We start from the raw sequence: 22,167 nt of genomic DNA, 5'->3' as shown, positions 1-22,167 counted from the left end.
CAAATCATTTGGAAACAGGGTTGGATGATGGGGATGACAAATAAGAATGCCCTGAATAGATGGGCAAAGACATTTTGAGGGCAGGGAAGATGGGAGCAGAGGCAGGAAGGGGAGTGAGAGAATCCTAAAGACAAACCTTCTTCTCTCCCATCACTTGGCCCAGGAGTAATCCCGCTTTCAAAATTCAATACATCTATTCACTTGCAGACATGAAGGAAAAGATTCCTGAAGCATAAGTGAGAACATTATTCCCAGATTTATCTAAAGCATACCAGAATACAAGATGCAACTTTCACCTTTCTCTAGGACTTATACAATGTAAAATTGAGGTATGGAAATTTAAAGCATATTTTTTCTCTTCATGTTTGTACTAAAGTTCAATTTTACAAACCATGGAAGTTAACAAGAACTTAAAATAAAGCTTCTATTCTAGGGAAAAATGTGTAATTTGATTTATTTGTCTATGATAGATAAAATAACTTTTTTTTAAAAAGAGCCCCTTTTCTCCCCAAAACACGCAGATCATATCTGCATCACTTCTGGATGTAATTTTTTTAAAGTTATGCAAAAGGTTCATTTTTCCCTGCTTTGCTATCAAAGCATTCCATGCAATCAAAATAATTGGGATATCTTTTTTTACTTACCCAATATTAAACAGGTAAGGTTTCTGCAACATTTACCAAATTTCATTTAACATTAATGAAAAGTGAAGAAAGCAATTCAAGACTTCAAGTTTTGGGAAAATTATTTCTTATTAGAACTAAAATATCCATCTATAGTATCACTGTATACATGAACTTCATTTCTTAATTGGTGAATTTGTTATAGATGAGGTATGTTAAATCCAACATTCTCCATTTAAAAATTTTAAGGTGATACTTTGGCAATTATAACTCCATTAACATAATTTCAAGAACTTTATATACTATGTGATTTGGATCCTACTGCTTAGTTTGGGTGACTATAAAATAATTTGAGATTTTTTAAAGACTGAGAAGTATTTCTCAATGTTAGGTTTTGCAAACAGAAAGTTGAGTGTTATAAATTCCACCTCCCACAGACCAGAATTCACATCCATTGGTCAGGGGCAAATACCACTAGCTCTGCATCCTCAGTCACTTTGTGCCATTTCATCAGGTCAGAGCCAAAGGTAAGTTTTTATACTTGCTTTCTTCTCGGGTCAGACTTTTTTCCCTACTATAACAACCTTTAAAAAATAATTTAACTTGCCTTAATATCGTCTGGTGAATTTTGATTCAATGGATTTGGTTTATTTTTGTTATTGACTTTGTATTTATATTATTCTTGGAAAATCCAAAATTTTGAATTAGCTTAGGAATTAATAACATACAGCAAATAGTTAATCTCAGTAGTCATGACAGATGCCAATAAAATTAGAGTAGTTTCCAATATATGCCTTAAGTAAAGTTTCCTGACACAGACCACATTCTTTGCCAGTATAGACAGGCACTATTGATTGATATTAATTGAAATTTTGTGAAAAGGGAGGAAATCGTGAAATTTCCTGAGATTAAAAGTATTGTAATGATTACATGACATTATGCATTTAAAATTTTTTTGAGCTATATATTGAAAGTTTTAAATACACAAATTTTAAAATATTAACAAATGGTATAAAGTGAACACAAAATTAAAGTGTTAATTAAGAATCTACATTAAATGCTAATATAATTACTTGAAGAAAGGAATATAAATTTTTTAACTAAACATAGATAGATGCTGTATATATTTTTAAGATTCATACAGACTGCCTTATAGTTGATAGCTCTAGGAGTGATGCAAAATGCAAGCAAATTCTGAGATGTAGCTATATGTAATCAAATATAGTATGATGTGAGAAAAAAGGCCAGCAAGTGTATAATTTCTTTGAACAATGGAAGTTGCCAGAAACATATAAGGAAAAATTTTTTTTAAGTTGGTAGTGGCTTCTGTTAATGTTTCCAACTTGATTATGGGAGAATGGTTCCTGGAAGATTTGCAAACCCACTGTTTTATTAAGTAGGACTTTGTTGGTAATTGCCTAGAACAGTTCCAAATCTGCAATCCTGCAAAGACTTCTGCAAAGGCAACTGAAATAGAGGCTTAGTTTATCCTGTGTGAATAAGAAATTTATTTGAAGAAAGCATAGGAGAGCTAAGAAGGAGCTCCTTGTACTGCTTCTTATTCTCAGAGGAATTTCATATCCTTCTGCCTAAACCTGCTTCGTAAAGACTTTCTTTCAAGTAACTGAAGGTCATTTTGTCTGCCAGTGCATTCAAGTTTAAAAGTAATATTTATCATGAATTCCCTTTTGTATGTATGCATAGGTAGTAACACCACAGGTACTGTTCTTAAAGTAAACCCAAGAAGTGTGTCCAAAATGTAAAAGCTTCTAAAATTAGACATGCTTGATACAGAATTTTACAATACTTTGCCTGCTCAATAAGGGATCACTAGGTAACATTTTGGTAAGACTAACTTAAATGTTTCAAATTAAATGTGAAGATTTTTTTTCTAAACCAAAATGTATTCAAATGAGTACATACAGAACTAAAAAAATAATTAAATTATAGGATCTTGATTGAATCCTCAAAAAGCATAATGTTATAATGGAAAATAAGAATTGTTTATTTTTAAAGAATTAAAAAACAAAGATGGCTATAATCCCATAGGCATACAAGGGAATCTTACCAAATAGTGCCTTTTAAACATGTATTCCTGTTGGTTCTGAGTTCAAATCTTAGATAGCTATTAAGAATTAAATAAAATACTGAGGACTAAAGGAAATTTTTTTTCTATTCTATTTCATCAGGAGCATTTTGAACAATATTGCATGAAACACTAACGTACATATTAAACAATGTATGTATTTATATGTCCAGAGGCTACAAAGAAGTAACAGAAAAAACAAACAAAACTTTGTTACTTTGTTCTGAAGAAGGCCTTAGACTTAAATGTACAAGAAACAGTTATGAGTCCTATTTTTAAAATTATTTTTAAAACCCCAATGCCTAAGCCACACTGTGGATCACTGAAATTGGTATTATTTGTGGAAATCCTAGTTGCATTACCAGTCAACTCTGTCTCAGTTTCTTCACCTATAAAATGGTATGACAGTTGCAGTCATCATCACCATCATCATCATTATCCTTATCATCTTCAACTTCATATCCCAGAGTTGATGAAGGATCTTAATGTTTATTAAATGGTAAAATTATTAGATGATGAAAAAGCTTTTGTGAATAAGCTCTGTTTTTCTCTATAAAATAAAATAAAATAAAATTTTACTGTAATTAAAATATCCACTGTAAAATTAGAGACAGGTTTGTGAATTAATTTGAACATCTGGCAGCAATGGTCCTAGGAAATCAGATGATTTTGTGTGTTATGTTTATAAATTATCCATGGAAGGAAAGCTACCAGCTTGAGTTCTTTGATATTGACACTAATTTATCATTTCTATTTAGTGCAAACTATTCATAAGTTATCAATTAAATATTTATGCATTTTAATATTTTATAATTAGGAAAGCTTGAAAAATGAAGACATTAGCAGGACTTGTTCTGGGACTTGTCATCTTTGATGCTGCTGTGACTGCCCCAACTCTAGAGTCCATCAACTATGACTCAGAAACCTATGATGCCACCTTAGAAGACCTGGATAATTTGTACAACTATGAAAACATACCTGTTGATCAAGTTGAGGTAATCGATCCTCCTACTCTTGAAACTTTAAAAAGCATGGGATGAGGAATGACTTGGGTCTGTATTCCTCAAATAGATGTTTGGGTTTTTTTAATAAGTAGAAAGATTTTATGTTAATAATTTCATATTAACCTTTTCTCCAAAACATGTTCAATCTTTTGGAGGTTAATACTGGAACAGTCTTTTGCCTTTTTTTTTTTTTTTTTTTTTTTTGAGACAGTGTCTTGCTCCATCTCCCAGACTGTAATGCAGTGTCGCAGTCTTGGCTCACTGCAACCTCTGCCTCCTGGGTTCAAGCAATTCTCCTGCCTCAGCCTCCTGAGTAGCTAGGACTACAGGCTCGTAGCTAGGACACACGCAGCTAATTTTTGTATTTTTAGTAGAGATGGGGTTTCACCATGTTGGCCAGGATGGTCTTGATCTCTTGACCTCGTGATCCACCCCCCTCAGCCTCCCCAAATGGTGGGATTACAGGTGTAAGCCACTGCACCTGGCTAGTCTTTTGTTATTTTTTAAAGTTCATGTTATTTCCTTCAAATTTTATTGCCAAATTGAACATAAAAATGTATTTCTGTGAAGTTAGAACAGAGAAAATTAGAAAAAGTCAATCAGCAAGGAAAAGAGTTAAAATGGTATGCATGCAATGATGAGGAAAATTGGGGGTAAAGGAGAAAGATGTGAGATTGAAATAAACTAGAAGAAAATAATAATAGAGAGAAAGAACAATAGTTTGGAACTCCACTGTAGCTCAACAGTGAATGTGCTTCCCTAAATAACTGATTGTCTCTCCGGCAGTAATGTAGAAATTGGCAAGGTTGTAGCCCATTCCATAAATCTGATATGACATGTTCCTAATTAAATATAAGTCTTTTAATATAACTAAAGGATACAGGCTAATTTTTATGAATCAGAAAGCAAACAGACCTTGAAATGCAGGAGTGTAACTAATATGCAACACTGACAAAGACTAATTAACTATAAATAAACAAAAAGAGAAATTACATCACCTTTAAAGGATCATAACATATTTTGGGCAATCTTTAAAGTGTAAATCTTCTTAGAATAACTACTTTTGATAACCAAGGATGGAAAATATTTAGATGAAATCATATATTTAACTTGTATTGAACTTAGATATATCTTTACTAAGAAGATACTAAAATTTTTCAATATTGTTTATGTTGCCTTATGAATACAAGAGTCAGATTTTCACAACGTGATAGATTTTAAAAATCTACTCCCCTCTCCCCCTTCTCTCTCTTTCTCTCTCTTACTTTCACCCTCACCCTCTTTTGACCCTCATTTCACCTTTCCCTCCCATTTTTCCTCTCTTTAGTAAAGTTTAGGCTCTATAGCAGATTATTTTTCTTCTGCACATTTGATTGTGACTCTAAGTCTTTATTAATATTCACTGTTTGATTTATGTCACTGTATGGATTCTGTCTGTTCACAGGATTTTCTGTTGAGAATTTATGGTTGATAACAACAATCTTGCCCTATGTGACTTCTGCATCTCCAATGTGATGTATCAATGTAGAATATAAGATGAAAGTTTTTCAGTGGTTAACTCATCTGCCTTGCTCCTTTTTTCATCTTGCATAAAAACACATTTTTTAAAAAAAATGTTAGTGCATTTCTGAATTTATCTATCAAATTAAACATTTTAGTTCAAACTTATTTGTCATTTCCCCCCAAACTATTCCAGAGGATCAGAGAGATTTGATGATCACTATAACTGAATCTTCTATTTTGAGTAGGTTTTGGGAATGGTTTCAAGGGTGCTATTTATTCCTTTCACAAGTCCAAATACACAATAGAAAAAAAAATGCTGTTTGGGATCATGGCTTCTCTAGGCAAAAATGAAACAAAAATGACTATATCTGCAGAGCTCTTTTAACCCATTCCTTACCATCAGGATCATTTTCACTGCCCATAAAGCTGTAGGCATTCTCATGAGGTTCGGACATTTTTCACGACATCAAGAAATTTAAGCTAACAAACATATCTGTATAAACATTACTTAATATACAATATTATCTTAGTGTCTGTGTTTTCTGGAACAACAACTTCCTGTGAAATGCCAAATATAATGTGAAATACCAAATATAAAGCATTGCGTCTTTACATACTTCAGCCTTTACCACATACAAACAATTCTAATTTTACACAGAGTCCTTCCTGAGAAATTTTACTTCAAACCAAACTTAGAATCCTCAGTGAGTGAGGGATCCAGAGAGCCACTAACAATCCCTTGTGGTTGACTGAAATATATTAGTTATCCCTTACTTAACATCCCTTGGTGATGAACTCATCATCAGAAAAACCAGTTTGTAGGTAGACGGTATAGATACAGATATAAATAGGCATATACATATTCTATAATAACTCTAATGCACTTAAAATAAAACTTGTAGTTTTTAAAAATATTTATAGCTTAGACCTAGTAACAAGAAATCAACCAACTCACTCATCCATTACCTAAGAAAAAAAGAAATACAAAAACAAAAATATATGATAAAGTAAATAAGATGACATGAGGAACAAAATTTAGAAGAACTTTAGCTCAGATATTAACAAATTAAAATGAATTGCTTTTCAAACAAGCAAAAAAAACAGCACACAATTTCTTATGGGGTGATGTGAAGTAAAGATGATAGATCCAGTCATGTGAATAGATTAATAGAGTTACTCATGACATGAATTTCTTCATGCAGTCCTGGAAGTCCAGATTTCAGTGACTCGTGGTAAGCATATTTATCTCATTTTTATATATTAAGGTGAGTTGTTTCAAATGTTCTTGATTTCATATGAAACATTCTGACTAAATACTACTAACATAACCAATATAGGGTACAGTTAAAGAAAAAAATCCATGGTAAGTAAAGCACATGGAAAATGGTAGGATGAGATTCTTCATATTTTTTTAATCTCCAATGTGTGTGTTTCCGCCTGTTTCAGCCTAGAATTTATCTCATCTGTAGAATAGAAAACCTTTGTTCTAAAATTATAAATTTATAGGATAACTGAACAATGCCTTTAACATATGTACCAGTTTCTTATAAGACTTGGCATTTTGGACTAGTGTAATAGACCCTTGGTTTAGGCTTTGGCAGATTAATTCTTAAGGCCTTTGATGTATGTTGCAGGCAGAATTCTAAGATGTTCCCTAAAAGGCCCATTCCTAGTATACTCATGCCCTCTATAATCCTTAATATCATGGGTATTTGGGGATATCACTTCTATAATTGGGCTATGCTATATGGCACAGTTGAATTTAAGACAGGGAGACCACCTAAAAGGGCCTGACCTAAACTCATGAGATGTTTAAACCAGCATCTTGATGTCAGAGTCAAAATTTGAAGCATGACAGAGATTCAAAGCAAAGTGAACTGTGTGTTGATGACTTAAAAGATAGAAGGACCCATTTGGTAAGGAATGTAGAAGGCCTGTAAATGGTGAGAGAAACTGATGGCCAGTAAGCATATGTGGTCCTCAGGCCTATAGACACAAGGAACTCTGAGCTCTGCATGAGACCATAGCCCTAGTCATCACCTTGACTTCGACCTTGTGAGACCCTTGGGAGAGAAGCCGGTCAGGTCAGGCCTGAACTTCTGACCTACAGAAACTGTGGGCTAAAAAAATGGGTATAGCTTTACTAAGTTTATGGCAATTTGTTATGCAGCAGTGAAAAAATTAAAACAAGGTAGAACAACTTAAAAGTTTTTTATCTGAAAATCAAATTTGAATAATTCCACTGTAAGTGTTGCATTTGCATTTGTGAGTCTAGGGATTTAGGTGGTCAATAAGTCCAACCATCCCCAAAACCCAGGGGAAGAATCTCAATTGAGCTTTGTTGATTTCTACTGATGGTGGTAGATTTATTGCCTCCTGAGTTGTTGAGAAAGGGTCATTAAATTATTTGTGTTTGAAAATTATATTCAGTAATATAATTTCAAACTGATGATTTGTGTGATTTCTCATGATCTAGAATATCTATGATCCATTGTTTTCTATATTAGAAGCAAGTTTTAGACCCAACAATGCCATCAGAGTGCTATATATTACCCAGTAAGTACATTTATTGGTGTGACATAAAATGGTTGCAGCTTTTACTGCACTTTCATTTTACTCTAGTGCTGTGAATAGGAATGGGTTGTAGGCTATATGATCAAAATGTAGACTTTTTGCTTTCTGATAAACTATAGCTAACCTTAAGTGAGCATTTATTATGTGCTAGGTACTGTTCTAGTCATATTACATATATTACCTCATTTATTTCTCACAACAAAATTATGAATTGCTATTGTTATTCCTATTGAATAGATAAGGATTTTTGGACAAAGAGTAGTTAGTAAGTAACTTGACTAAGATTAAAGTTAGTAATTATATACCATAATAGTGATGCTGTCTTCTCATATCACAAAATAATTTCCAAAAGGGTGATAAAAGACTATTATTCTGCCCCCATTTTCTGTCAAGCTTTAAATTGTTCTTTTAACTTGATATTTGTTTTAGTTGAACTGAATGCCAAGTACTCTACGACTCCCAAAAGGAAAAGAAAAGCCTTTTTCTATGGGTAGATAATGTGAACTAGAGGTAACCTTTATAGATAACCAACTCTGTTATCTAATTATTGTAAGAAAGAATGGCATAAGACTACTTCTAATTGTAAGTATGCATTCTTCAACATATATCTAAGTTCTGGACTATAATTTTATATTTATCACATATTTACTAGTCTAGGAAAACATTTTTCCACGTGCCTTAAAGGGTTCATCAGAAAACTGCATTGTTCAAAAATTGATATTCTTTGAGTGTTTTAAACTGAGATAGTCTTTTTGATGAAGGTGGTTATTTGAAGTCTCCATTTTCATGTTATAGTTTTAAGTTATTTATATTTCATTTTGCTTAGGTTGGAGGGGGCTTCAACTTGTTTTCTAAGAACAACATTAGCCCTACCTATGTGTAATGCATTTTTCCAGCAAAGTGCTTGGTAGCAATATTAAGATGTATAGAGGCTCTATAGAAGGATGTCAACATCCACTCATCCAGTAAAATTTTCTTGGCTTCATCCAGATTAATAAACTCCTCCTCACCTCTACTACATTAATTAACATAGCCTTATATAATTACTTCTACTTTTCCTGTACTACCCCTGTGTATTCAATAAACACCAAGAAATGTTATACTACAAAGTGCTATAGAGCTGTTAATTGTATTTGCTGTATGATGACATGGAGGGCATTTACAATGACACTAAGCGATGGTCTTTGTGGGGATGTGTAAGAAAAATTTCTCTCAGGTCTCAGTGTCAGAATGGGTTACAACTTCTAAAAACAGTTGCTTACTTTCTGGGTTCTATGTTGGTAACTGAGTGTGCTTGTCATTATGGCTTGCCTGCTCGGCAACCTGGAGCCCAATTTTTGTCTCAGTCTTCCCTGGTTTCATATAACTTTGCCTACCTTTATTTTCTTGTCACCTCAACTAGTTATGTAGATTTTTAAAAAATATTACCATATGTTGTTTTAAAACTGTCTGTATCCTTTCTGGAATGATATGGTATATGCATTCATCAGTAAATAACAGTAGCAATGAATAAAGGAATGTTAGTAAAAACTGGTCATAGAAAATTTCTTGCATGAGACATGCTTTCCTTGATATTACCCTCCAGTGATCTTAAAATTGAGGCAAATTCTCTTCCATGGACAGATAAAGTGGCTAGATTGTTTAAAATCATCCTTGTAAAGAAAAGTGCCATAAAATACAGCAGTTACAGATGATGAATTTTTTAAAACTCTAGAAGATTTTTGAAAGGAATGAAAATTATATTTAGCAAAATTGTAGGAATGGTAGAGAACTCAATAAAGGCAGTTGTATCAATTAAATTTTGAGGAATGGTTTCTTTTTATTTGTCTTTATTATAATGTGGTGCAATGCAAACTAACCAAGCCTCAGCACCAAGCAATATACTCCTATAATAAACCTGTGCATGTATCCCCTGAACTTAAGATAAAAATAAAATTTTTAAAAAATAAATAGATAATAACTTTAGAATATATGTTGATGCTCTGTAACACCAGAAATTGCTTAAGGAGAATCAAGCTAATTCCGGACAACTTCCAGAAATCAAAGTACATTTTAGATAATGATATATAAAAAGTATCTTAACATTAGTTTTTCTAAATATAATAAATCGGTATAGGACTGCATTGATATTAAAGGGTAATTTAGTCTAGGAAATTGTCTCTGTATTTTGTGAACACAAAGTACTTATATTAGTAATATTTATACTATTCTGGTGGCAAAAGATATGCAATACTTATCTTTATATTTAAAAATATATCCTACTTTGGCCAATTTATACAGTATATTTTAAAGTTTCATACATACGGTTTGCACACTCAACACTTTATGTTGGAAGAAGAAACTTTAACACAATCAGCCTGAATTAAATATCTTTTTCCAGAGTATGTGAAAAATAAAAGCTAATCTCTCTCTTTACTAAAGATGATCTACAGGAAGGGAGGAAAGAATTTTGCTGATGAGATTTTAATATGGTTGTCTCATTGACTTTCCATAAGATTCTTTTAAAAACAGTGTTAAACTATTTAATTCTCATCCTAAGCTATAGTATTTAAGAACCTTAAAAACTTAAGCAAAAAAAAATATACAATCATGTAGGCTCATTGGGAAAACAAATACTGATAATCTTTGCCAGTGACTTCTTTATATTTATATTATATATTATTTATGAGACCACAAATATAAGATAACTCAAATAACTAACCCTGGAAATAAGGTAATATTGTAACCATTTGATAAGGATAACTGCAGAACAGAATTTTGCCCCGAGTTTTCATCTAGTAAGTTTCTGAGTAAAATTTAATCCAGTCTTTTAATGCTAAAGGAGAGAGACTGTGGCCCTAAAAGCCCCCATTCTTTTTCTGCTTCTTCTGTTTAATCTTTACTTCTTTGAGCTGTGTCCAATATTGAGGTTTCTTTTCTCTGAAATTAAGTGATTTGATTATTAAGAATCAGAAAAACAACCATTTCCAAGTGATTACAATTAACACAATATTCAAACATCTCTGTTAGCTGTCAAAGTGTTTAAAGGGGCAAGAGGTAATATGATCCTTCTGAACTGAAAGCTGCTTTGTCAGGAATATGAGGATTGAGCAAGCTTTGCCAAATACATTTCTTCCTCATCTATTTTCAAGATAAAATAGAAAGTAAGATACAGCTTCATTGCCAGGTATTCATGGTTACGGTCTTTTAGATAATTAATGTAGATCACGGAAACAAATGTGAGCACCAGGCTCATGTTTAAAGCAGAATTTCACTGTGCTTAACATATCTATATGTCAGTATGTTAAACCCATAAAAATACATCTTTAGTAACTCAGGCCAAACAGCGCAGAGCCTTTTAACGCCTTTAGAAGTCAATTGTTGCCGTAGTGGTAATACAGAGGAGTAGCTTCAAGATTAATTTATTCAACTGTGTAGAACAAATTGAGAGACAGATAAATTCAAAATTTCATTTTGTTTAATGAAAACCTTAATTCTGTGCTTGAGTAAAAGTCCAAATATTCTGGATTTCAAATGCGTTTTATTTTTAAAACAAAACAAAGAAGACCAGTAATTTAAATATTATCAGCTGAATATTATCTGCTCTAGGTCTGAGCTTTCTCAATAGGAATTGACTGGTACAATGGGTATCCTAAATTAAGTGAATAAATAGGTACAGATGTTTCCTTTCCAATTTGGCTCTGCTTGAGCACATAACCATTAACACACACACTAAAGAATAATGGAAGAAACTATTGGCTTTGGGTGTTACTCATTTCTACACCTATTTCCTCCTCACTGGGAGATAGTCTTGTCATAATGCTGAATAACCCAGGGCCTAAAGTCAAACTTCTAGATGTAAGTACCAGGTCTGTCACACAAACTGTATAACCTTGGGCAAGTCATACAACCTCTCTGGGCCTCAGTTTTCTATTTAGAAGATACCTTTTGAGGATTAAGTAAGATAAACATGTTAGCTGTTTAATATAGAACCTGGCACATAGCAAATGTTTAATAAATGCAAGTAACTTTACCATTGAATCACTCACTCAATTAAAAGCCACTGAAGCTTATGTACTGATGATCACAGATGCCTTAAAGGAAGGGATTGGATTTGGGCTATGATGAAGGCTAAACCCATCGTGCTTGGGTTCACATTAGATCCACTTACCAATCTTTTGCTGAGAGCCAAGAATTCGGGAAGGCAAATTAGACCAAATCTCTTCCTGAGCCTTGGCATTCTCAGTCTAGTAGTCTTATAAGTATTTTCAGCACAATAGAGGAAGTTTAAAAGTATACATATAAGATATATGTATACGAGATCTGTAGCTATCGATTGGAATGTAAGTTTTTATGAGTTCACTCACAAAATACATATGCTGAGAAATGATGTTCTTGAATCTGTTATTAGTTTTAAATCTGGCAGCTAATCTGAGATACAAAGTATTTACTCATTTATCCATCACCTTTTCTTAACAGTGTTTAAGGTTACTTACATGAATAAATGCTATAATGTGCACACAAATTAACATAAAAAAGATGAAAATATAAATAGTACAATAATTTTATCTCAAAATATTATACATAATAAATGTATTATATATAATTTTCTATTATATTATCTGCTATATCATATCTTATATATATTACTGATCATGTGTTATGAGGTGACAAGTACAAACTAAGAAAGTGAGACAAAGAAAAAATAACAGTTGGGAACATAATACAAAGCCAGGAGTCAGATAGATACATCAAAATTGAAACCATTTTGTATTATAACTCATAGAGATGCATGAAAATAGTAAAGTTTTTCTGGGCAGTAATGCTAAGTTTTAGGGAACCCCTATACTTGCTCCCACTATGTCCTATCTAAATTCAGGATCAGGTGAGAAGGAGAAATGGGATTCACACAGAAATAGAGCTCAAAATGTTCTATTTTATATTGATAAAGGCGAGGTATACCCCCTAAATTTAATGCATGACTTCAGTGTGAAGCAAGTAAGAGCTTCCTAATACAAAACTCCAGAAATAAACTATGCCATCAGTCACAGGCAATGCTGGCCAGCCACAAGCCTCAGGACAAAGTCTGCCCCCATAAATCTTTGTTCATGCAGGGGCAAAATGAAATGTATGCAATTGATAGTCAATTATCCCCAAAAGGGAAGGGGAACCATCTGGGGCCAGTTCCTTCTCTCAATCATCAATTAGCTTAGGAGTGAGAAAAGGGATCAACAGAGGATCTAAGAAGAGATTTGATTGTTCCAGAAGAAAGTCATAAGATGGAAACCAACTTGGTTTAGCCTCATCCAGATGTTGGTCAGTTTATGTCCCTTGACTCTGGTCTGTAACCTGTGTACTCAAACACAATTTGGAGAAATGCCCCACCAAGAGTTAAATTATGATGCCACATTTGACTAATATTAGAGCTGTTCTTCTCTAAGTGTGGTCCCTGAACTGGCAGCATCAGCATCACCTGGGAGCTAGTCACGAATGCAAATACTCAGATCCCACTCCAGATCTAGGGAATCTGAAACTCTACGGAAGGAGCTCAGTGAACAAGCCAGATCATTCTGATGAGCCTATGATTTAAGAAGAATTGAACTAGGAAAATTCTCCCTAATATAATGTTCCTTCTCTCAGAGTAACATTTGAGATCTTTCTGTTTTCTGGCACAGTTTGTAAATATGCAATGGTGGCACAATCAGTCATCCAGTCTTACCTGAAGTTTCTCTTTCTTTCTGAATATTTGAAGGCTTTGAATTCCCCTTTTTGTGCTAAGACCTATCTTTCTGGCACTTGATGCTGCATTGCATATGCGTTCTATCATATGACAGACTCTCTAGTGAGCATGTATTTTCAGCCAGAGGGTTCTCCAGCCTGGATGTTATGTGCCCAGTGGCTTCTCCCTTTCCTCCTGCTATGGATTTCAAGAAGTTTACCTCTCAGAGAGTTTTCTCCATTCCCCATGCTTTTGTCACCTGAAGCAGGAATTTCTAATCCCCTGCCTGTGCAGTTCTTAACAAGCTGTGAGGCCTGTCAGGAACCAGGCCACACAGCAGGAGGTGAGCAGCAGGCCAGCCAGCATTACTGCCTGAGCTCCACCTCCTGTCAGATCAGCAGCAGCATTAGATTCTCATAGGAATGCAAACACTATTGTGAACTGTGCATTCAGGGGATCTGAGTTGCCTGCTTCTTATGAGAATCTAATGCCTGATGATCTGAGGCAGAACAGCTTCATCCTGAAACCATCACTAGTGGATAAACTGTCTTCCACAAAACCAGTCCCTGGTGCCAGAAAGGTTGGAGGCTACTGATCTGAAGAATCAACCTCAGCATATTTTCAAACTGAAGTTGCTGTTGATATTTTTGAAGTCTGTGCCCCTGGGAGCCTAGTAAAATACTTACCACATTCTCCTCAAGACTTTGTTCAATAGTTCAATGTTCCAGACTTAATTAGTGTTTCTGTCTCCTACATCCTAGTCTGCATCATAAGTCACTTCTCTGGTGCAGTGATTCTCAGCCTTGGTCACATATTTGAATCAGCTCTAGAGCTTTTTAAAATCCCAGTGCCTAAGCCATACCCTGGACTACTGAAATTGGAATGATTTGTGGATGAGACCCAGGTTTGGTGTTTGACTTTCCTCATCTATATTTTCAGTGTCACATGCAGTTGTTTTAAAAAAATTAATATGCTTCTTAATTTTATCTCTTTACTTCTCTAGTACTGTGTCCTCTAGAAAAAGAACTTTCTTTTTAAGTTATTTTTTATTTTCTTTCTGTTCCACACCTTCATTTTCAGGCATAGTTCACTACATTTCATAAATCAGTAACTTATGAATCTGCTAAAAGTAACACTGTCCAAAACATTTTGGAAATCTTCACATTTCTGAGTTGGATATTCTTAATTGGATATGTTGTCCCATCAGACTAATTTCTAAGCCAGAATTGGGAATTCACTTGTTATTGTCCTGCCTAGCCCTCCATTAATATGCATAATTTTCATTGGATCTTCCCTAATTCCACATTTCTCATTCTCACTCCTAGGGCAAATTCTAGTAAACCCTGTCTTGAGTTTTCCAGGGACAGAGAAACTTACCCTTTGTTGGTTAATGTGTACACATAAAGGCATGAATATCTCCTTGCTAATATTCAATGTGGGCTTTAAAGAGTTAAATAGCATGTATGCAAATATATATTATATACTCCATTCCTTGACACGTTTGAGAAGAACAAAGAAATATATCTAAAAAATATTGAGACTGGATAAAATCTTTTTTTAAGTGTGTTCTCTCTAGAGTTATAATATCAAAACTCTGATTAAAGACATAAAATTGAAAGAAATTAAATCTAGGCCATTTAAGATAAAATAGTTTATTCTACGATAACTACACTGAATCTGTAATGTATAAAAGGATAGAATGGACATTGAAGAGGATCAGTAAATTTTGGAAGTACAGAGAAAAAAAGAATATCCCATAGGGTAATGTTGTCAAGTCCAATAAATCACTATTCAGCAGTCGTCTTTTGGCAGGGTGTTTTTTTATCATGCTAATGACTGCAAAAACTCATGAGAGTTAATATATTTAAAGAGTTTGATCCCTTGGAAAAGAGTCCTTCTTTTGCCTTATGCTATTATGGAGCTGATTTATCCTTTGTACTTGTTCTATGGTCATCAACAATCTTTTGACTATAATTAGCTTCCCAAGTGGGACTACCTACAGAGAATGTGGTGGCACTAAGAGGATGAAGGTTAACCTTTAGGTTTAATGTGGTCTTTGAACTTGTTTAAGATAATTTTGCCCCAGGAAATAAAGTCAGGTTTCTAAGTTAGTAAAATTTGCAAGAACTTGCCAGTGATACTGGACAGTAATAAAAAATTAACATGTAATGATTATCCTTTTCAAAGGCAATTGGCGGTTAGCTGGTCCTCTCTGTGATATCCTTTGTAAATACACATTTTTTCTTATACAAAATGTGTGTAGTTACCCTGTGATAATATATGCATCATCATTATCATTGTCATTATGTATAAATACTAGTTTTATCCAAAGAAGTTCTACAAATTAAAAGGCATGGATTTATGCCTCAATAAAGGCTGTGTTAAAAGAAACAATTTGCTTTGTGTTACACTGAGAAAGATTGAAACCAAATAAAAAATACTAAATTACTCCATCAGAAATAAAGAGCTAGAGTTTTGAAGGTTCCAAATATCTTCGTTTTCAGTCCAACTTCTTTGTTTTCAATTACTGTGACTGACTCGCTCCCCTCCTCCCATCCTCATGAGATTACTGATTTCAGCCTACATTAAATTGCCTAAATTGTCTTTCTGGCATCCTTACATGGGGAACAAGGGCAATAAGGGGGTAGGGAATATGAACTGACTTTGCTATTAGATAATGTGTCTAAAGTGTTTGCCAAAGTTCCCTACCAATATTATTTGGAGACATTTAATTAGAACTAGATGACACATTTTAAGAAACTTATTAAGTTTCTGGAGCCTAAGGAGATGATGGTGAATGGAGTCTTGAATAAACTGGGATAAAGCTGAAGTAGAAACTCTTTCTGGTGACTAAAAATGGAATATTGCCATTTTCTGACAATAAGAAAGGAAGTAAGAAGAGAAGTATGTGAGCAAAAAAAAAAAATACTAAAGTCCCCAAAGAGACGAAGACTAGACGGTATGATTAAATGAAACTTTAAAATCAGCTCTTATTTCTTTGGCATGGAATTTTTCACTTAAACATTGCATTGTGTATGAATAAGCATTATCTTTTAGAGTTATGAATCTATGAAAAATAACTATACATTGGGGTAGATTTAAAAAAAGCATGTACATGTTCTAAACTTGATATCCTAGCAAGTCAATACAAAATACGATTTTATGATATTTGGTGTAACCAAAAGGCCATTAACTATTTTGATATTTGACTTGCAAATATTCATTCATTACATAACTTTATTAATTTTGACTTCAGTTAGTAAAAACTGAGATTTAACAATAAATAAATGGAAATAATAGTCAATTTACACAAATTTGGTGATATTATATTTCAGTAAGTACTACAACAAATAAGATCTAAGAACAGTTGTTTATAAAAAAGAAATCAGAGGATAAAGCAACAAAAATATGCTTTTATTTTTTCTAATGTCATTGATATATACTAGATAAATCAACCTATAATTAGTCATCCCTTAAAATTGACAAGTATGAAAACTTTTATTTAACATTGATATGGGAGGTTTGCAAACTACAATCAGTGTTCATTATAATTTTTCTTACTTTTATGAGAAACAAGTATTGTGTCAGAATGAAACTTTAACCTATATCTACATGATGGGTGAGACAATTCCACGCATTCAGCTGTTTCATTTTCCTTCTGGGCACTTAGCTAAAACACATTGTTTACTTTTTCTAAGTTGGCTCATGTGGCTAGTTCTCTTCCCTTAATCTGTCAATGGATAGACAATACCAGTGGACCTTGAAGTCTCAAGCTGAAAACGGTGAAGTCCGAGCAAGAAAGAAACTTGGATCTCTGAGTAACTACATAGAGGAAAGTCATAAACTTGTTTACCTGCATTAGATAGTCATGTCAGCAAGATAGAATCTCTTATTGTGTTAAACCACTGGGATTTTGGACTTGTTTGTTACAGCTACTAATGTGACTTGACATAATATAGACATTTTCAACTTTTGCTTTATTATCCATTTCCCAGTTGTATAAAATGAGCAATTTTTAACATTTTTGTAGATGATTTAAGCAGAAATATACTTGGCTGAGTACAGAATTCATGCTAGTTATTGTGATAATTGGAGAACATTTCTTCTAGCCCATGATGAGATCCAATGAAACCTTTCTTCTCCATGTCAGATATAATCTCTTTACTGGACTGAATTGTTCATTTTCAACAAATTTAATATTTCCCTCCTCCAAACAGTGCTGACCATAATAACAAACCATTCCTCTCTGAACACAGTTTTTCTAGGCTACCTCCTTAGCTTACTTTCTTTTCTTTAGCTATATCGTCATCACTAATCAGCTAGAGTCAAGAATAAAGAAGCTGCTCCTAATGGCTTCAGAAGAATCATTTCCTCGCATTGGGCATTTTAAATATCACTTTTCCATGATGAGAACAAGTGAAAGTAACTTCAATTGCTTGGCAAGGGGACCTTAATATGACTATCTCTGGCCTTAGGTGTATCTACACTAATATATGCCTTGTTTTTCCTGTTATAATAGGAACAATGGTATCCTCATAAATATCAACGAATCAATAAGGATCTCAGAGTATACATGTTTTTACTTTCTCTTTCTTCAGGGATTTCCTGGACTATCCTTATTTCCCATTTGCACATACAGGCAAAGGAAAGATTAATAAAAAATTATCCTTCCCTGACTAAATTGGGGTTTTAAGTCAAAATTGTAAGGAGTGTGACTGAGATAAAGAGGCTATAGAGAAAGAAAAGAGAAACCTAGGTGTGAAGACTGGTTGACTGTTCACTTAGAGTTAATATGTACTCAGGTAAGGCTATTACATTGTACATATCTAGGAAGCACCATTCACATAGAATACCACATAGATAGTGCTTCTCAGAGTTGTGCAATGGAGTGGTTCTACCACTAGGTGTATAATTTTTCCATCTTTCTCTCAAATATAGAGCATATCTAGCTAAAATTCTTGGCTCAGCAATAGATTCAAAGCTAGTTTCATCTAAAAAAGTTGAAGCACATCTTCTTTAGTTTCCTTTCATAATATGTTAGCACGTATAATGAAGGTCCATAGGCAGACATGGAGATGTCTGAGCCATAGCTAATGTATTTTCATACCTGCTTTCCCTATGAGATAAATAAGAAAGACACATGAAATGTGGTTTAACAATCAAAGACAGGTTTGTTTTAGAGAAATAAACCTGAGAGGGGCTTCTGGCCAATTTTGGTCAGGAGTATTCTCCCTTACAGACTAAGAGTATATATTGGTTTTAGGGTGACAGGGCCCATCACAAGCTTGGAATGTTTCTGTGTGGGGGAAATTTTATGGTGTGGTTGGAATGTCTCTGGGCGGAGGGGAGGTTATCTCAGGGCTAGCATGTCTGTGGTTGGGGAGGGGTTTGGAATGTTTCTGGTCAGAGATGTTATTTGTGGTTTATGCTTATGCTGACCTTAGCCATTAGGTTGATGACCTTTGAATTTAGGCATTTTTGATCAAGGTAAATTTTAAAATGACAGTGCTTGTCCAAGATGGTGATACTCCTGCTCTGTCACTCTCATGCAACTTTAACCATTTTATATTTTCTTACTCTTATACACAAAACAATCATTTAATGTATCAAAAATTGCCATGATTTACCCATACTGATTCAACTGTATTTTTCAGGAGGCCTAATAATTGCTAGGCATACTGGAGTAGCAGCTGGGAGTATAATGGGGAAAAAAATAAATATGTAGTATTTATCCTCATGGGGAGAGAGAGATTAATCAAATACTCACAGATACAATATAAAAATCTGTATCAGTTAGCTTTTGCTGTGTAACAAGCAATCCCAAATTTTGGTTACTAAAACAACCATTTATTCAGCTCATAGTCCTGTAGTTCAGATATATGGGTTCCAATGTGCTGCTGGTTTGCACTGGGTTGACTCAGGTATATGCTAGGTTGGTACAGTGCTGGCTGGACTAGCTTGGCCTCAGCTGAAGTGGCTTTCCTCTCCCCTCCACCGTGTGCTCTCTCATCTTCCAACAGGCTGGCCCCAGCTTGTTTATATGGTTATTAAATAGGGTTCATAGAGGACAAATGAAAGTTTGCAATGTTTCTGGACAACTATCCTGCTTCCTACCATTCTGCTTCCTCTGGTATTTGAGAGCGCAGAGTATAGGGGTTGGATACAATTGGATATAGAGGAATTACTGTCTCATTGATGAGTCTAAGATTTTGCACTAGTCTCCAATCACCATTTGGTTTTTGTACTCCTAGAATTGGGGTGTTGCAGGAACTGCTGCATTTTCTTACTAAGCCTTGAGCTTTTAAATGTCTAACAATATCCTGTAATCCTTTATGAGCTTCAGGCCTTAAGGGATATTGCCTTTGATAAGAAGAGTGGTGGGGTCTTTTAGCCTGATTTGGACTGGGCAGGCATTTTTTGCCCCTCCGAATTGTCCTTCCAATACCCAGACTTCAGGGTTGATTCCTTCCTCAAGCAGGGGACAACAAATGGGTAACTTGTTCCCCATATTCATATAGATAATAGCTCCAACTTTGGCTAATATGTCCCTCCCTAATAAGGGTGTGAGACTTTCAGGCATAACAAGAAAGGCAAGTGAAAAGAGCAAATTCTGCCAATTACAAATGAGGAGGTGGGAGAAATACCTGGTTACAGGCTGTCCCAGGATTCCTCAGATGGTAACGGACCTTGAGGACAGCTGTGTGGGACAGGAGATTAACACTGAGAAAGCCACACCAGTGTCCAGGAGGAAGTTAATTTCCTGGCCTTCAATGGTTAAACTTACCCAGGGCTCAGTGAGGGTGATGACATGAGCTGGTGCTTGCCCCACACACCCTCAGTCCTGTCATTGGATCATCTAGTTAGGGACTTCTGTCCCAGAGAACCTTTGTCCTCTAGGGTAGTGCACCTTCCAGTGATTGCCTTGGCATAATGGACATGGGCAAGGGGGCAGCTTGTTTCTCATTGGACAATCTTTTGTAAAGTGTCCTTGCAAATCACACAGATAACAAGCCCTACCAGGTGATTGGCCTGCTCCATTTTCTGTCCTCTGAACCACCAAGGTTTGTTTGTCTGAGAGCCATGACTAAGGCTGTGGCTTTTCTCTGATATCGCTTTTCCTTTTCAGCCTGTTCCTCTTGGTCCCTATTATAACACCAAAGTTGCCAGGTTTAATAATGCCTCCAGATTTTGTTCTGGGCCTAGGGCTCACTTGTGGAGCTTTCTCCTGATATCTGTGGCTGATTGGGTAATATATTTATCTTTCAGGATCAATTGACCTTTGAGGGAGTTGGATGACAGGGGAGTATATTTTCTTAAGGCCTCCCATAGTCACTTGAGGAAGTTAGAAGGATTTTCTTCCTTTCCCTGAGTTATGGTGGACATCATTGAATAATTCATGGGCTTTCTCCTAATTCTCCTTAGTCCTTCTAGAACACAGGTCAGCAGATGTTTATGACTCCAGTCCCCATGATCTGGGTCGAGGTCCCAGTGGGGATCCATACTGGGGATGGCTTGCTGACCAGTAAGGAATTTGTCCCTTTCCAGGTATCTCCAAACTCTCAGGCTGCAGCTAAAGCCACATTCTTTTCATTAAAAGCCAGGGTTTGATCTAACAATAGCATGACTTCTCTCCAAGGGAGGTTGAAGGTTTGCCCTAGACCCTGTAGGACATCTATATACCTATCAGGATCACCTGAACACTTCCCCAGGTCTACTTTGATCTGCTTTAAATCAGAGAGGGAGAGGGGGACATGTGCCTGGGTTGGGCCAAATTCCCCTCCCCCTACAGCTTGAAGGGGACATAACTGAAAGCCCGGCGGTTTTTGTGGTCCCCTGGAGATTTCTTTGCTTGTTTCCTTCTGGGTGGAGGAGATTAGAGGAGGCTTATTAATATGAAGGGGAGCTGTAGGAAGGTTAGGATACGGAGGTAAGCTGAGAGGTCCTCCTGTGAGATGTAAATTGCAAGCTTTGCATAGTTGTGGATTCTCCTTCAATGAAAAGAAAGCTTGAACATAAGATATTTCACTCCATTTGCCTTCCCTCTTACAGAAAAGATCAAGCTGCAGGATAGTATTATAATTTATACTTCCCTCAGGTGGCCATTTTTCCCCATCAGAGAGAGAATATTGGGGCCGGGCCATAGTGCAGAAAAAAAATGAGCCACGTCTTTTTCAGAGTTTGTGGGTCAAATTGGTCCCAATGGCTTAGGATGCGTTTTAAGGGTGAGCCTGTTGATGCCTGAGTGTTTCCCATTTGGAAGAAAAAACCACCTGTGGTTTTGGTTTGTTTGTTCCCCCCACCACCAACCCAAGAACCCACAATGGTCGCTGGACCCTGCTGATTGGAATAGTTGCACTCACCAATGCAGCAGCAGAAACACCAGTTTTCCTCTTAGACCACAAAGAGGACCAAGGAAGGTCAGATTTAGTGGTCCTTACCAATGCATTCTCAAAAATCTGTTAGAGTCCTAAGCGTTTTCCTGTTAGTATTGGGACCTTACCCCTGTCCTATAAAGATGTTATGCCCCAAAAATGAAGTGGAGGGCCATACCCTGAGGGAGGGATGGGATCTCCAGGGTTGGAAGAGTGATGCCTTTTGTCCTCACTTCTCATCATATGAATAGGAAGGATATCATTTCTGAGGCTCCCCATATCCTAGCTTTAGGAATAGCTTTTGTTA

At 35.3% G+C, this 22,167-nt stretch overlaps 1 protein-coding gene across 2 annotated transcripts in view; it reads left to right on the top strand.

Moving 5' to 3' along the window:
* Window positions 1–207: 207 nt before the first annotated feature.
* EPYC (epiphycan) overlaps window positions 208–22,167 on the top strand; it is a 42,209-nt gene continuing 20,249 nt past the window's right edge. Inside the window, exons 1-2 of one of the 2 annotated variants that reach the window (XM_055357448.2) lie at window positions 208–329; window positions 3,527–3,704. In XM_055357448.2, the coding sequence (XP_055213423.1) occupies window positions 3,540–3,704 (165 nt within the window). In that variant the 5' untranslated portion in view covers window positions 208–329; window positions 3,527–3,539. Of the gene's footprint in view, window positions 330–1,124; window positions 1,151–3,526; window positions 3,705–22,167 lie in introns of those variants that run through there. The other variant, XM_063694207.1, reaches the window with a different exon arrangement.

The sequence above is a fragment of the Gorilla gorilla genome, chromosome 10, assembly GCF_029281585.2.
Source record: "Gorilla gorilla gorilla isolate KB3781 chromosome 10, NHGRI_mGorGor1-v2.1_pri, whole genome shotgun sequence".
NCBI classification, from domain to species: domain Eukaryota; kingdom Metazoa; phylum Chordata; class Mammalia; order Primates; family Hominidae; genus Gorilla; species Gorilla gorilla.
This window is presented reverse-complemented; position numbering and strand designations above follow the sequence as displayed.